Source organism: Thunnus thynnus, chromosome 13 (assembly GCF_963924715.1).
Source record: "Thunnus thynnus chromosome 13, fThuThy2.1, whole genome shotgun sequence".
Classification (NCBI taxonomy): domain Eukaryota; kingdom Metazoa; phylum Chordata; class Actinopteri; order Scombriformes; family Scombridae; genus Thunnus; species Thunnus thynnus.
In genome coordinates, this window is record NC_089529.1 from 13165422 (window position 1) to 13181134 (window position 15713).

At 40.5% G+C, this 15713-nt stretch overlaps 4 protein-coding genes across 11 annotated transcripts in view; 2 read left to right on the forward strand and 2 right to left on the reverse strand.

Annotated features, from left to right (window-relative positions):
* The window catches only part of LOC137195582 (cilia- and flagella-associated protein 54-like), a 74608-nt gene extending 71450 nt beyond the window's left edge, over positions 1 to 3158 (reverse strand). For 6 of the 7 annotated variants that reach the window (XM_067608073.1, XM_067608075.1, XM_067608074.1 and 3 more), the window contains exons 1-6: positions 2897 to 3158; positions 2251 to 2356; positions 1602 to 1751; positions 1223 to 1388; positions 787 to 845; positions 238 to 381 (exon numbers count right to left, since the gene is read on the reverse strand). In XM_067608073.1, the coding sequence (XP_067464174.1) occupies positions 238 to 381; positions 787 to 845; positions 1223 to 1388; positions 1602 to 1751; positions 2251 to 2356; positions 2897 to 3042 (771 nt within the window). In that variant the 5' untranslated portion in view covers positions 3043 to 3158. The remainder of the gene's footprint in view (positions 1 to 237; positions 382 to 786; positions 846 to 1222; positions 1389 to 1601; positions 1752 to 2250; positions 2357 to 2896) is intronic. The other variant, XM_067608076.1, reaches the window with a different exon arrangement.
* A 2111-nt stretch (positions 3159 to 5269) lies between these two features.
* On the forward strand, positions 5270 to 7342 carry LOC137195583 (alpha-crystallin B chain-like). The gene is made up of 3 exons (XM_067608079.1): positions 5270 to 5531; positions 5867 to 5989; positions 6072 to 7342. Exons 1-3 carry the CDS (start codon positions 5352 to 5354, stop codon positions 6261 to 6263), a joined length of 495 nt encoding a protein of 164 aa, XP_067464180.1. The 5' UTR covers positions 5270 to 5351; the 3' UTR covers positions 6264 to 7342.
* A 100-nt stretch (positions 7343 to 7442) lies between these two features.
* mia (MIA SH3 domain containing) lies at positions 7443 to 9384 on the reverse strand. Its single transcript, XM_067608085.1, has 4 exons — positions 8751 to 9384; positions 8389 to 8522; positions 8090 to 8200; positions 7443 to 8006 (listed from the first exon to the last, which is right to left on the reverse strand). The coding sequence occupies exons 1-4, from the start codon at positions 8866 to 8868 to the stop codon at positions 7983 to 7985; spliced, it is 387 nt and encodes a 128-aa protein (XP_067464186.1). The 5' UTR covers positions 8869 to 9384; the 3' UTR covers positions 7443 to 7982.
* Positions 9385 to 10485: 1101 nt separating this feature from the next.
* bicdl2 (BICD family like cargo adaptor 2) lies at positions 10486 to 15650 on the forward strand. Of its 2 annotated transcripts, XM_067608081.1 has the most exons (9): positions 10486 to 10770; positions 11433 to 11648; positions 11887 to 12003; positions 13251 to 13397; positions 13596 to 13742; positions 13998 to 14072; positions 14894 to 14976; positions 15079 to 15193; positions 15287 to 15650. In XM_067608081.1, exons 1-9 carry the CDS (start codon positions 10486 to 10488, stop codon positions 15455 to 15457), a joined length of 1356 nt encoding a protein of 451 aa, XP_067464182.1. In that variant the 3' UTR covers positions 15458 to 15650. The 2 variants fall into 2 exon arrangements, with proteins under 2 accessions (XP_067464182.1, XP_067464183.1); XM_067608082.1 differs by lacking the exon at positions 13596 to 13742.
* The last annotated feature ends 63 nt before the right edge of the window (positions 15651 to 15713 follow it).

A 15713-nucleotide genomic window follows, 5' to 3' on the forward strand; every position in this document is an offset into this window, starting at 1 on the left:
GCAGATGATAGATAAACATCAAAGCAGAATCTTATTATATAAGTCTTAAGTAATCTTCTCATAGGCAAATTAACACCAAATAGACTGCTGCCTGGCTGGCTGGCTAACAGAAAACTGCAGATAGATCAACGACAGGTGACTGTTGGTATTTCTGACTCATTAGATCAGCCTATTTTTTGACATCACAGACATTATGTGTTTGTAGGTGTCTGGATGTAGATGACGTGTGTGTTTCACCTCTGCCTGAACTGTAGCCTGGTTGTCATAGTAACAGTGGCAGACAGCACAGTGGAGTGTAACAATCCATGGCAGATACTTTGCAGTCATCAGAGGGATGGACAGCTCTAAACTGATGCTTGCCCACACGAGGTACTCCAGTGCCTGGACAGGATTATAAAGAGTAACACAGGCATTATATCTACATTATGAGTTGAACTAATTGCTGATTATGTCACATCATTCATTGAGTAAAAGTACCACTCACTTTTAGGGGTTGTCATTCTGAATCACCACACTTACACACCAGAGGGATGGTAAAGACACCAACCAAAAGCGTAGAAAAATTATGTTTTTACAGATCTCCCAATGCCTCAATGATCAATAGTCATTATAAAACACAATATGAGTTCCAGTCTAATTCACAACCTCTGTCACATACCATTTCTCATCTCTCCCATTAGAGTGCATCAGACATGGGAAAAAGCAATCTTTTGAAAAGGCTGTTTGTAAGATGCCTAGTCTGCAGAATTTAATTGAATTTAAAAGCTCTATTTTATATACAAGTACCTGTGCACTACAGTTCATTGTCATCAGGTAACGGCAGATGTTGTAAATGTGTAACGAACCTGGTAAAGAAAGAAAAAAAGAAAAACATATGGTAGGATGTTAGGCCTACAATATAATATCAAATGCAGTATCAAATACAATACAATTGTACATCTTCTTACTTAAAACTGAGAAATTGTCACTACTTAGGTGACGCTATTCAGTCCTCACCAAAGTGCTGAAATATTTCTGGGAATGGTAGGGTTTGTGAACACTGGCTTTGTTCACAAAGTTAATCTAGCCAGTGGATAACCTCACACACCCTCCCTTGTGGGCACATGCTCAAATTTTCCTCTAGTCCTGTCTCACACTTTGACTAATCGATGTGTTCTGCTGTAAATTTCTGTTGGACAAAAAGCAATTACTGAAAAAAAAGATGTAACCTGTAATAATATACCATTATATATTTGCCAACAGAGGTGCTCATGTTGCTGAAAAGCCTGCATCATGATCCTGATGAAGTTCAGCACTTGCAGCAGTTTACAGAGTCCCTTCTGGCTGAGGATGCTGTGCCTTTTCTCCTGCTCAAATATACACAGCACACAGCCATGCATTGCAAGTATCTACACACACACACACACACAGACACACACAGAAACATACATTATATACATATAAATATATAAACACTGTATATAGTGTTCAGGTACAAACATCTCAAAGTATCATTTGACAACTTTAGTAATATAAAACAACAAAACACAGCGAGCATAGCATGCTTTCCACTTCAGTCAGACCTTGAACAGGTATAAATACATCACACATACATCAAATACCTTCATGTCAAGGGTATCTTGGTCTGTATCAAAACCTTCAGGGAAGAAGCAGGCCATGAAGTGGTCCACATCCGTGATGTCAGTTATATTCACGGAGCTGAACTGCTGCAGGTGGAGACCGTAGCCCTGCCACAGAGCCAGCTGGTACAACTACAGACAAAGAGGAGAGGCAAAAAAAGCTTAATAATGGCTGTGAATGTGTCTTGTGCAGAAGACACCTTGGCCTATTGCTACATCATGTTTTGCAGCAGTAAAAAACAAAATTGGCTAATAATGGGACCAGAACTTAAACAGTAATCCACAGATGAATTTTAAGGAGAGCAGAGAGGCAAGGAAGGGTGAGAAATGAGATAGCTGACCGCATTAAGGGAAAGGAGGTTGTTTGTGCAGAATAGAACCTTGTGTAGTCTCAACAACCAATAGAACTGCTCTTTTCCATCTCAAAGAGTGCTGAAATGTATCACAATATGATATTAACTACCAAAATTTGTAGGCTACTTAAAGCATTTGGCAGTAGCTTCATTTGATGTTTCACCACCCTGAATATGTTGCAGACAAAATGTACCTGTAAAAAGAAGTAAGCAGTGTTTAAAGAAATGCCGCTCAATAACTGGATAACTACAGTAATATCTAGGCTTCTGTGAATTACCTTAATTCCACAGAGAAAATCTGCAATCTGCAACATGCGCTCCTCGTACAACTTTGAAGGCAGTCGATGTTTGTAGTTTCTCCATATCTCCAGCAGGATTTTAATCCTTCCAAATCAAAATCAGAAGTTAAAAACAGGCTACTGTTAAAACTGATAATATAACCAAACAGACAAGAGGACACTAAATTGATCTAAAATCTATTCCAAAATTGGAGCACCTATTCTCCTATAGGTTGGCTCTTTGACTATCAAGCACCCTTTGCCATCAACTCGAATGATAATCAGAGTGCAAAATTAACTTTTTTGTTTTTTAGCTGGTGAGTGAAGCAAATCTACCAGCCACTTGCATATTTTACCAGCATTTGGCTGGTGCTAATTTCGTGCCCTGATGATAATCATTCAGAAAACAAAATTTACAGATTCTTCTTGCACATTTGGCCAGGAATGGATTCCCTCCAGTAGTTTACAATCACAAACAAACTCCTTGGTCTTTGTTATGATGGGACTGTGGGGTTTAAGACATCTTGGGCCCCAGGACAAGCATCATGTCAGCAGGATTATACTAGTAAAATGACTGTAAAATTCTCAGAGAATAAAGCTAAGCTAGCTAACTAAACCAGCTAAATTAACAGGCAATCAACGTTACCCTTTAGCATACGAGCTGTTGTCTTGGCTGGTGGAGGACGCTACACGTCTCATCATCGTTATAAACGAGTTAATGTCTCGTTCAAAAGCTGAAATAACTGGGTTCCTTTTGTCAAGTTTCCCGTAATATGAAGCTGGAAAGTCCATTTCTTGGGTCACAACTGTAATTCCTTTTACTGTAAGCTAACCACTTTCAAATCCAACGACAAACTACTCAAAGCGACTGGGGGCAAATCACGTTACCATGGTAACGACGCTGAGGAGACAGGAAGTAACGTAACAATAACAAAAGCTTCACCAAAGGTACAAGTATGAGTGTTTAAACTGTGATTCACCCACGCATTTCAGTTGTAATTAGCGAGAAGAGTTAGACTTCAAATATGCAGCATTTAGCAGATATTTTTATCCACAGACTGACAAGTGTCTGTTCAATGGCTGGTTTCTCTTTAACTTATCCTAAACACATAAAAAACGAGTTTGTTAACATTTGTTTCTGTAGATTTTAATAATTTACAGCCTCTGTGTGCCAAGTAAGAAGAACTCCAGTATGAAATTGTAAATGAGTTTGCAAGTTATAGTGTACTTGTGTATTTATTTGTGTATATCCTTGGACGGGTTTATGTATGTCAGTTAATTATGAGGAGGATTGTGTTTTCTGGTTTCTTGGTTTTCTGCTGCTCTGGGTTTTTCTTCCTGTGTCTGTTCTCCTCTTCCCTCCACACTTGCCCTGGATCATCCTCGTTAGCCCTGGCCTTTTCCCAGTGTTTTCCCCAGCCTACCAGCTTCTCTCCCATTCCTCTGTTTCATCTCCTCATTCCCCTAACTTGAGTTTCTCTGCCCGTCTCCCCACCTGCACCTCATCTCCTCCTTAGTTCAGTTAGTGTTTCAGTCCTGTTTTTCAGTTCTGTCTTGTTGGATCCTTTGTTCTGTATTGTTCAGTTTTTCTCTGCTCTGTTCTGTTTGGTTTTGTTCTGTTTTGCTGTGCCTGCATGCCTGGATCTTTATTTAAAGAGACATTGTTCAGTTCATTCTGGCTGTTTTGTTCTGCATTTGGGTCCATCTCCTGCAACTCCCCTGACAGAGTCACATTTTAAGGAGAACAATCAGCCACCACATAAACACCCAGAAACACAAAATCATATGGCTAGACACTTGAAAAAAGTCAAAACTATGAACTTGTTTAAAAAAATGTAAACAAATGTTATTACCTTAAGTCCCTCAAGCAGAGTATAGACAATTCAGTGGTCAGAAAAAAAAGCATGACCATGTTTGCCTTTCTTTTCAATGGTGCCTTGGCTAATGATAGCAAACTTCAGACAGATAGCCTATTGCTGTTTAATAGACAGTAGTAAGGCCCTTCACTGACTGACTCTTACTTGTTCATATTGTTAGCATGTTAGCATTCACTATTGTATTATCCTGTAATTGTTACATAGTTGTGCTGGTTTTTGCACCTTGCAGTGATGCAGAGTTTTTTCCTCTGTCACCACACTCATCTTGGCCTTTCCAAATGGCACAGTAACCATACATTAATACTGGATGGTTATGCTGCACAATTTGTTGATGATGATGAAAAACTCAATTCATGATTTATATTGGATGGTGTCCTGGTTCTCAGTATTAGAAAGTAAAGATGAGATGTGTAAGTACGGCTTGGTGATTGGAAAGGAGAGGATGCCACTTTTCCCAAATGTTGCATGATGGTTTCTGTAAAATCTAAGTGCTTGCAGATAACACAAATTTAATGTTTGTCATTCTCCTACACTGGACACAAAATGACTTGGAGGATAAAGCAGGGACTGAAAGAAATAGTAATTTGGTTGGAGCAACTATTGCACAGTTGGAGAGGACTTCATATTTTACATCTGAGCTCATAGCAAAATTATACACGCTTAGAGTGTCACCTAATTCTGTCCCATACAAACTCATCATTTCCCATTCAACCACACTTCCACTCCGCTCACAAACCTAAAGCTTCTGGCACTCGGAGCACAGCAGGCTAATGCTCTGGCAGCTATTCCTCAAACAAACACACACACACACACACACAGATCCAGACGGGAGCATTTCCTGGGGAATAAGCATAGGGGCATCAGCAGTATTCCTAGCCAGAGTCCACTCATGACCGGGAGAAGGGAGAGACAAAGACACAGAGTTATAGAGAAAAAGGGAGAGACAACCAGTCACAGTCAGACAGATGAAACAATGAGGGCAATGGAGGGATAAACAGTTGACATCATTGTTCCAGAAAGATCAGCCTGTTGGCAGGGTCACTATGCAAGAGTGCATGGGGTGGGGGGATATGGAGGGGAGGGGGACGCAGAGACAGATTCGGAGTGGGAGGGGAGGGAAAGGCCTATAAATGTGCCGCAGGAGAGCACAGCAGCACACATCTCAGACCCAGTAAGACCAAGAGTCAACTTCCTTCACATCCATCGTTTTTCTGGAATCTCATCATGGACATCCCCATCCAGTATCCCTGGTACCGCCGTGCCTTCCCACATCGACTCTCTGACATGTCCTTGGCAGAACCTCTCACTGATTGGCCACTTATCTGGCCTTTCTCCTGGTCCTTCCCCTGGATGCGCCCTTCATTCATGCGCTGGTTCAACTGGCCCGACAATGGACACAGTGAGGTAAAGTGAAATTCACTTGTGTCCTTGTCAAATGTGAAATACCCACAACTTGACTGCTAACTGGCCATGTATTACCAGCATCACTTCTAAAACTATTAACCCTAACATCAGTAATAATAACTAATATACTGTAACTCGTAGAATTATGTGACAGGCCGTCAGAAATGTTTAATTTGTCAGATTTGTACATTACATTACTGAGGCAAAAATGCCAAAGGTCTCTATAATTTAGAGGTAACAAGCTATTGTGTGTTTTTGTGCCCAGCCGACTCCAGGCTGCAGGCATGCAACAAAATATCCCAGTGCTGTTCCTAACAGGTTTGTTGTCTGTACAGATGCGCATGGAAAAGGATCGCTACGTCATTTATCTGGATGTGAAGCATTTCTCACCCGATGAGCTGTCTGTCAATGTCAGTGACGAGTTCATCACAATACACGGCAAACATGAAGAAAGACAGGTCAGAGGCACTGTAGAGATCTACAGAAATAATCAATAATTTGGTGACACCTGACTGATATACTGGCTAATTCTGTTTCCAGGACGACCATGGCTTTGTGTCAAGAGAGTTTCTGAGGAAGTACAAGCTTCCCCCCACCGTGTCGTGTGCTGAAGTCACCTCCTGTCTGTCATCGGATGGTGTGCTGACAATCACAGCACCTCGGTCAACTCCTGGCCCAGAGCGCAGCATTCCCATAGCCAGTGAAGATGGAACAGCGAAACAGAAAATCTAGAGCAGAATCTGATCCCGCTGACCCTGTTTCACTACTAACCTAAACTACTGCCTGTTTTTATATTTAACCTGTTACAGTTCAGTACATGCTGTTTCAGAAGAGCATGCATACAATATCTAGACATCTACAAGGGCAAGTGCCTTCTAATAAACCAGTATCTAACTCCTAACTCACTATTACTCGTATATTTCTGAAAGACAATGGTGCTTTAAATTCACAGACTAATATGTCTAACAGTGCAGGATAATAAGCTCCTAAGAGTCACAAATCTGCAAAACTACTCCTAAAACCATACCTCTGTGCCAAAGATATTTGCCACCACCATGTATGTGAAAGGCATGTTTAAGATATAATCATATTTTGAATTTGAGTCATTTACTTTCCAATCAGCAGTCATTTGAATGTTATATAATATCTGTACTGGCCCCTGTAAGTGACAAAATTGTGAGCCGTTGTTAATTGAACATGTTGGGTACTTTTAATCACAAACTAGCTTGCAGCAGATATTTGTTTTAGAGGTAAAGACTTATCCTCAAATTTGCCCTCCTAAGGTGATACCAGACAAAAAAATGTTAACATTGTTGTATCTACAGTACACAGTACTGTCTGGGTGGGTATGAATAAGATGACAGCTGTGCTTTGTTTACGTGTTGGATGGTGTTGGTTCCTGTATGTATTCGGAGGAGGGAGTTCTCTGGAGGCATATGCAGTCATTTTTAGTTGTGTGTTCACAAAAAGCTACCGAAGGACTTGGGACCAGGTGTGTGAGGGTGAATGAGCAGGGGGAGGGGGAGGAGTGGATAAGGAGAGAACTCATGTTTGGAGACGGACAGCTTTTATATCACTGGGCTCCTTTCCACTGGGGAGCATGGCCTCTGAGCTGCTATGGAAAGTGTGTATGCGTGTTTGTGTGTGTGTGTGAGAGAGAGCGAGAGAGAGAGAGTTTCATAAGAGAATTAGTACACATGTGCTTGTAGATGCAAGATTACAGCTCTATTACTCTTTCATATTGGTAACAACCCCCTGGCATATTAACACAGAAAACAACAAATAGAATAAATGATGAAACATAACATTTATAGGCCTGTTTTGTGTGTTTTTTTATATTCAGTGTCTTCCTGCTTTCATTTCAGACCACACACAGTATATCTGGAGATAAGAAGGTGATAAATCAGGCAGTTTTCTTGTTTAATCAGCTCAGAGAGGTTTTTATTTGTATTTTGTCAGGTCTAGACTCATCCAACAGTCACACAAAAGTTGCAAGTATCTTCATTTAATTTTCTGCATCAATACTGCCATTTGTTTTAGTGTTGGATGTAGCTGATAGCTTGTTGCCAAATATTCGTTTTGTGACACATAATCACGACACAAAATAGTAGCTGTAATATGCAGGAATCAAAAGAAGACACAATTCACTTTTTTTTTCTTCGTAAAACATTATATTTCACACTGACAAAAAAAATACTTGAAATATCTGCAAAACAGAGAACAGATAGTGCAGGCTAGAAGACTTCTATCAATCAATAAAACAGACGATAGGGGTCTGGAGTTTGATATCCTAATTTCTGAAAGTGCCCGTGTTTAAATCTGATTACAATCTAGTAGACCTGTAGCCCATATCTCCCTAAATCCGCAGTGCGCATATGCAAGCCTACATATTTTAATTATCTTGTAATTTTGTTGACAAGAAGGTCATTCTCTTCGTTGGTGATGGCCAGTTCAGTAACAGTAGAAGTCCCATTTCTGGAAATAAGAAGTATATGGTAAGGAGAAAGCATTGTGTTATGCACGTGTGTGTACGTGAATATTTGTATGCCTTCACTCACAGTCGTCTTGACTTCAGTGCTGGCTGGCATTAGAGCGTGTGTCTCTTCCACTACACTGCTGGGAAAGTGGCCAACGCGAGCCTCCTGTTGTCCGTAATAAGAGTCCTGTACCTGAAAATAGACAATATAGACAAAAATTCTTGACAACATAACTTTTCAGAGGTGAATGTGAGTGCTGCACGTGGATATGTCACGTCTTCATGACCTGCAACAAAGCTGCATCAAGTCCTATGTAAGGCTTTATGGTGAAGAGGCATGTCAAACCAGGGGTTATTATCACTCTTTAATTTTTCACTCACACTGCCGGCCCAGAAGAGGTTCCCTCTGTCCTTCAGCATTGCATAAACATAGACGAGCTGCCCCTGTCTGATGGGGATGAACCTGCAGTCTCCAGGGTAGTAATCCTGCAGCGCACGAGCTATCAAGATAGGGTCTGTGCAGGAATGAAAGAGGGAGAATGACGTGCATGTACGGTCAGAGTTGGGGAAAGAAGAGAGGCATAATTTTACATTTCATTATTCAAATTTAAAGGGTCTGCCTTTGTACTATCATTTCAACTCCTCTACCTACAGTGTATATCATAACATGATCACCACACAGTTAACTACTAAAGCACAGCAATCACTAACAGCAAAAAGAGGATGATGAGTGTGCTACTTACGGCTGCATTCAGAGTCAGCGCAGAGTTTCTTGTCGGAGAGTTTAGGCATCTGTCTTCCAGCATCAGAGGTTGGCAGTAAAAGCCACACAGAAAAAGCAAACCAGAGTTTGCAAGGCATGTTTGTATGTGAATGCACCTACTGATCCAAACGGCTTTGTTTAACGCCCTGTGAACGTCTTTTTGCTTCCCTTTGCTACTCTGAGAAGGAGGTGTAGTGATGGCAGTCCCTTTTATCTACTCTCCTTACCCCCCTTCCTCGCGCACAGACACACACACACACACACACACACCACACACACACGCACACACACAGACACACACACGCACACAGAGCTCCTTTCAAACCCTTCAAGCAGGTAAACAGGATGGGGGATGAGGAGGGGGAGGGCCAGATTAGACAGACCCCTGCTTGTGTCCTGACCTTACTCTCTCTCTCTCTCTCTCCGTCTCTCACCCTGTGTCACCCCCTGCTCAAACAGGAGCGTGTTCCACTTTGTAAGCAACACATTCCTCTGAGTTAATCAGTGTTTTCCCTACCTTGTTCAGCCACTAGATGTCAGATCAGCGTCTATCTCAATGCAAACACATCACTATCACCATCTTCCCTCCACTTTTTCTCTTTGTCTTCCTCCCTCTCTTTACCTTGTTAAACTCAGGAGGTGGAGCCACTGGCTGTATTTACATACTGTATGTTTCCACTGCCAAGGAAACCAGCTAAGCCTCTCTTGTGCAAACACGCACACACACATACACACACTCACCAAACAGGAAGACTATACCTGTTTGGCGTGAGTTGGCTGGAAACTGTCAGGTAAGCCAGACTTCATTTTTGTTCGTTCAAAGTCAGGTAGAACATGGATTAATACAGATTCTGTCAGTTCTCATAGTGGGAAACTAATCATGTTAAAGTACAGATTAGTTAATTACTTGTATTAATTATATTAAATACGATGACAGCATGGTTTCATGGTATCAACAGGTGAGATGGCAGACAGTGACGTCAGGCATAAAGACAGAAATGACAAGAGACTGTGGCTTTAAAGGGCAACTACTGTGACAAAAATGTAATTTTCAATGACGGCATTTAGACAGACTTGATCATACAGTGTTTGGAAATAATATGTGGAAATAATATGTGGTAGCAGCATCTCACCAAGACTTGTTTTGGGCAAGAAACTGTTGATGATTTGGCTAAAATGTATCGGTTTAGAGACAGGATTATGAACATTCAAGACTTTGTTGTGTTTGTAAGAAATAGTGGAGCACAATGCCTTTGGAATTCAGGGAGGGGAGCAAAACAAAGATAATAGTGCAGCTGGTATTTCGGTCAGAGTAACAAAGGCGCCTGTCAGACAAAAAGCCTCCTTAAAGGCCATCTGAGATTGTATTACTAGAAAACAACAAGTCTGATACTCATACATGTCCTGAATTTCACACTTACAGCTAAGAAATCTGTCCACAGTGGTTTTCCATATTGTTGAGTGTCTTTTCCCACCTTCAGGGTTATCTGTGAAGCAGAGATGAAAAGATTTGAATGATACCAGCTTCTGGACCACTGGCACCACAGTGAAGAAAAAGACTGGCGGGGACATACTCTGGATTACAAAACTGAAAAATAAACGGATCAAATCACTCCAGAACAGACACCAAGAAGCCAAAAAGGACTGCATTTTTTAAAGAAAAATATTTTTTATAAGTTTGCGACTGTCCACCTGCTTTTGTGAGTCTGGATTACATGCCCAAGACGTGGGGGTCAAACCCACGACTGTCAACAATGTTCACCCCAAGGAAAAACAGTCTTCCCTCCCCCAGCCTGGAGGACTCCTTCTTCCCTCTCTCCTCATCATCCTCCGTCTCGCTCTCCTTTGCTCTTCCCTCATCTACGTCCTCTCCCGGTGGCATTGATGGCGGAGGCGGGATAGAAACAGACCTGATACTGGCTGCGGAGCTGGGACAGGCTTTACTGGAGAAGAATGAGGAGCTGGCAGCCTCTCTGGAGCAGAGGGAGAGGGAGGTGGAGGTAAGGATGAAGCTGTTTTTTTTGTAGCTATGCAAACTTTGTTAATGCTTAAGGGGGAAGAGCACAAAGACTATTAACCTTTTTCAGCATGGTAAACATTTGCTCAATGTATCATTCTAAGCTGAAGTCAAACTCAAAACATTATGAATATAAACTAACTTGTTGAAGTTTATATCACTACTGATGTCACTAATGTCTAATTTTTACACACTAATCCCATGCATGGTTGTGTTTTAGTGTGTCACATACATCTAATAAATTAACAGGAAAACAGTTGATGAAGTTATAAAGCCTTTATTATTGTGGCTATATGATTACTATATTTATGACTATTATGAAAACTGTAAGCACAAGCTTTAATTGCACACAAGAGGATTTTCACAGCCACATCTGACTCCCTCATTACACCTGTAGCCACTCAATGCATGAACACTGTTTCACAGATAATAGCAATGAAAAAGTTGATTTTCTTGAAACAGTACAAACAAAAGAGCCCTCATTGAGGAAAAAAACTATAAATAATAATAAGAATACAAAGAAAAGAACAAAGGCATAGAAATGAATGATCCATTTACTCCAGGATCTGATATTTATTGGCAGAAGCTTATAGATTTCATGTTTCCATAAAGTCAGTTTTGTTAATGTTGTGTTTAATATCTCAGGCTTTACAGCAGGAGAAACACGTTCTTCACAGAAAGCTGGAGATGAATGAACTGGCATCTGGGCAGAAAGAGGCAGAGCTGACAGCAGATTTAGCCGCTTTAAAGGCTGAGCTGGAGCGACATCACAACCAGGGGCGAGACAAGCGAAGGGACGAGAGTGAACAACTCACTCAGTTAGCCAATCACAACCAGCGCTTGGTGGAGCAGCTTGCCGAGGTCAGTTTATATAGCCAGTGAACAGGCAGGTTTCTTCACCCCTAACTCACCAAAGAAAATGTTTTGATGATGTTATAATGCTAAAAAAAGAGCAGACGTGTGTGGGAATTGTTTCACTCTCTCTGTGTGTAGTGTAAAGTCACAGTCACGCAGACAGAAACAATGCAGACTAGCAGGTTTTGGGAGTCACTCATTTAACAATAGCCTTTCTCAACTTTTCCATCTCCCTCCCATCTAGGCTGTAACACTGGAACACTCCTTGAGGACTGAGCTCCGTTCCCTCAGAGAAGAGATGGAAGAGTCATCTTTCAGCCGAAATATCAGCTTCACACAAGTAGAGAACATACAAGCAGAGGTATAGCTACAAATCAGTCGCTTTCAAATGTTTCAAGTTTCAAACGCCATCAACGCCACAGTTTCACAGTCATGAACATATTATGCCATCTGAAATCCTAGAGTGATAGTGGATAATTTAAGATAACACAATAAACATTCAGTCTTTTGGGGCAAGTCCAAGTCAAGTCACTCTTCACTAGCAAGTTATGAATCATGCCATTTGAACATTGTACTCTTAGCCTTATCATTGAATTTCTCATAATAATTAAACATTCAAAGGGTTTGGCTACTGTAGATGTCTAAGTAAACTTTATTGCTTTGTTGAAACTCACATCAAGTCCAGTCTTTAGAGAGTCATGACTCAGCAGACAAATATAAGTCAAATCTCAAGTCTTTTTTTAAAGGACTCTGGACCATAAGTATCCATATCTAAAAGCATCGGATGTAGTTTATAAATGTGTCATGCTATGACTGAAATGAATAAGATTAAAGGACAGGTTGACAATTTTTCAAGTCTGTCTTAAAACAATAGCCAGGTGCCCATATGAACATTAAAAGAGGTTTTGCTTGCTTGTAATCATTCCTCCTGTTCATACTGACCATTATAGAAGATCTCCACCAAGTGATGGGGGCCATAATCCAAAGTCCTTGTTTTGTGCAGAAAGTTATTTAAAAGTGTATCTGAAGCTTATATGAGACTTCAGCCACCATCCAAATTTGTCAAGTCAAGTGAATTTCTTCCAAAGTTAGTGTTTCCTAGGACATTGTTTCCCTGTTGAGTGTCAATGAAAGGATAGTAACAAAAAGAGGGAAATTTGCACTACAAAGGTTGTAACTTTGGAAGATATCAACTTGATTTGACTAATTTAGATGGCTGAGGCTTCATATAAGCATCGGATAAACTTTTAAATACATTTTTGCACAAAACATGGACTGTGGATTTTGTCCCCCATCATTTACAATGAACGCACATTATGGATATTTTAACGGCCAGTATGAACAGGAGGAGTGATTACAACAAGAAAAAACAATTTCAATGTTCATACAGGAACATTTATTTTCAGGCACTCTTGAAAAAATGTGAAACTTTTAATTTAAATGTATCTAAAAAAAGAGCCAGAGAACTCATTTCATGATTTAAGTGTGGCAGTTATTTCAGTTATTAGTCTTTTATTGGTTTCATTGCACCATTTATAAAGTATTTTCTGTCCATCCACCTCTCCTTCCTCTGTCTGTCTGTCTGTCTGTCTATGCCTTCCCATACAGAACAGAGTTTTGCTGGAGCGGCTGTCGCGCATGGAGGTACAACTAAAAGCTAGTCAAGAGGACAGTGATAGAGTCCGCATGGAGAGAGATGGCCTGAGAGACAGACTGTCAGAACTGCAGGCGATGCTGCGAGAGAAAGAAGCAGAGGTGAGGATCAACGGCTGACTGGTATTTATGATGAAACAGTAGCAATAAGGGATGAAGCCTGAGGGAACAGGGTGAGAAACATGACGGCAGGAGATATAACTCATTACTAACCAAAGTCACTAACATGACTAGTTACAGCGCTCTGACTGCAGCTCTTGGTCTCTATGTGTGTGTGTGTTTGTGTGTTTGTGTGTGTAGATAGAGCAGGAGCAGGGAGTGGTGTTTGAGTTGCGTACCTTGAATCGCTCTCTACAGCAAAAATCTCTGAACCTGGGAGAAGAGAGCATCCTGGACAGTACACACACACAACCTCTGTCTCTGCTTAGTGAAATTCAGCAATCGCAGGTACACACAGAGACACACACACTCTCTCTACACGCTGAGCAACTGCACTCAATACCTTCATAATCTAACTTGGCTTGTGTGTACTAATTCTTACCCTGTACTGACATCCTTCTTTCGATAATCTGATACTAAGCTGTCTCCCCTCTTTGCAGTAAAATTTGCAGTAAAAGCACAAACAGCTGATAATGAGTGTTGTAGTTTTGTGGGTGGCCATGTGTGTAATAAGTTGTTGTGTATGTCTCCCCTGCTAACCAGGCTAAAGAGGCACTTCTAGCTCACTCCACGGTTCTCCAAGCAAGAGATGAAGAGATACAAGCACTCAAAGAGGAGGTCTGTTGACACCCCTTTCACAAGCACTGTTGGACTTTTATTTTATGTAATATGAAAGAAAGACTTGATTAACCTAACTACAGGAGATGCTGTAATTTGTTGCTGGTTCCAATTTTAGTGAGTTAAGACAGCCTGAAATAGGTAAAAACCTTTGCAATTGTGTTTAGGAATAGAACTAAATGTATTTGCAGATTTGTCTAGTATACGAGTATAAGTAAGTTAAAGACTTTATGCTTTTAATAAATAATGTAGATCATATCTCTGCTTATTTGTTGAAATTCAATAAAAATGCAGGCTAAATAGAAGAATATCATGCAGTCTATGCAGCTAACATCAATGTATTTATCCTTTAATGGGTTGGGGTTAGTCTTCTAGTTTTATCACTTGCATCTTGCTACAGTTAAAGTCCGCCTCCACTCAAAAATATGTTTTGTTTATTGTTGCTTTTCTTGGATCTTTGAGCGTCACTGTGCAGGATGACGGACGTGCAGAGTTTGACACTTGAATGCTGTTTTCACATTTCACAGCTACTGAAGAACAAAAGCTCACCTTCAATCTGAGTTAAAGACATCTTTGTGACATCACAACTAGTTTAGAGGCCAGTCGTGGTCTAGTATGCAACTTACACAATGTGATGTGGAAACTTGAGACTTGACAAGTAGAAGATGTTTCATGTCAGTATATTTATGTGTTTAAACATTTCTGGAGGGGATCTTTAAAGCTTTTAGAGACTATGAAAATGTGAGCGTTTTAGATAAGTAGAATAAATGTTATTAAATTATCAGTATGATATATGTGCCTTTCAATTTTACACTCTGCAGTTGCAATCTAAACAAGGGGAGCTGGAGTCTTTGAGGGAAGAAATAAAGCCCTTTAGAAGCAGTCCTGAAAAGCCAAGCTACAGGTAATGTAAAACAACATATTTGCCTATTTGATTCGAAATCATTTCAGATCATTTGAAACCTGCAGCATTATATGTTTGGCTAATTATCATGTTAACATCCAGTTTCTTAGAGAGTGAGCTGGCCACAGTGCGTCAGGAGAAAGAAACACTGACCCAACAGCTTCTCAACACCATCAAACACAAGGTGGCGCTGTCCCAAGAGTTGGATGCCTGGCAGGTGAGTCTGTGTGCAGTGCTAGTAAATAATAGATTATGTATTTTGGCTACAGTGCACAAGCAGCATATATCTGAACCTTTTCTCTTGTTACAGGAGGACATGCGATTGGTGATCAATGAACAGGTGCTGCAAAGGGAGGAGGAGAGACAGAAGGAACAGCAGCGAGAGAAACAAAGTCAAGGAGGACTCCAAAGAAGCAAGTCTTTGAAAGTGAAAGGAGAAGGAGGGAAAGGATTCTTCTCTTCTTTTTTCAGAGACAAATAACGAGAGAGAGAAATGGACAGAGTATCAGCCTGCCAGCACTGTTTGCTACACTGTGATGTCTTATCAGCATCAAAAAGCCAAATGTTTACAAACCTCATATTTGAATATAAATTTGAATATATTTGTATATACGTATGTACAGTATAACAGTAACGTCCATTTTTAAGACTCTATATTATATTAAAAAATATTATTAGCCTCCCTTGAGTTTTTTACAATTGTTTGCTTGTTTTTCATCACATTATCTTAAAGCTGC

Coding starts and splice junctions, on each gene's coding strand:
- bicdl2 (XM_067608081.1), top strand. CDS start 10,486: ATGCCCAAGACGTGGGGGTCAAACCCACGACTGTCAACAATGTTCACC. Junction 14,977..15,078: donor CCTGAAAAGCCAAGCTACAG/GTAATGTAAAAC, acceptor GTTAACATCCAG/TTTCTTAGAGAGTGAGCTGG. Junction 15,194..15,286: donor AAGAGTTGGATGCCTGGCAG/GTGAGTCTGTGT, acceptor CTCTTGTTACAG/GAGGACATGCGATTGGTGAT.
- mia (XM_067608085.1), bottom strand. CDS start 8,868: ATGCCTTGCAAACTCTGGTTTGCTTTTTCTGTGTGGCTTTTACTGCCA. Junction 8,523..8,750: donor CGCTGACTCTGAATGCAGCC/GTAAGTAGCACA, acceptor ATTCCTGCACAG/ACCCTATCTTGATAGCTCGT. Junction 8,007..8,089: donor GCACTGAAGTCAAGACGACT/GTGAGTGAAGGC, acceptor TCTTATTTCCAG/AAATGGGACTTCTACTGTTA.
- LOC137195583 (XM_067608079.1), top strand. CDS start 5,352: ATGGACATCCCCATCCAGTATCCCTGGTACCGCCGTGCCTTCCCACAT. Junction 5,532..5,866: donor CCGACAATGGACACAGTGAG/GTAAAGTGAAAT, acceptor TTGTCTGTACAG/ATGCGCATGGAAAAGGATCG. Junction 5,990..6,071: donor GCAAACATGAAGAAAGACAG/GTCAGAGGCACT, acceptor TTCTGTTTCCAG/GACGACCATGGCTTTGTGTC.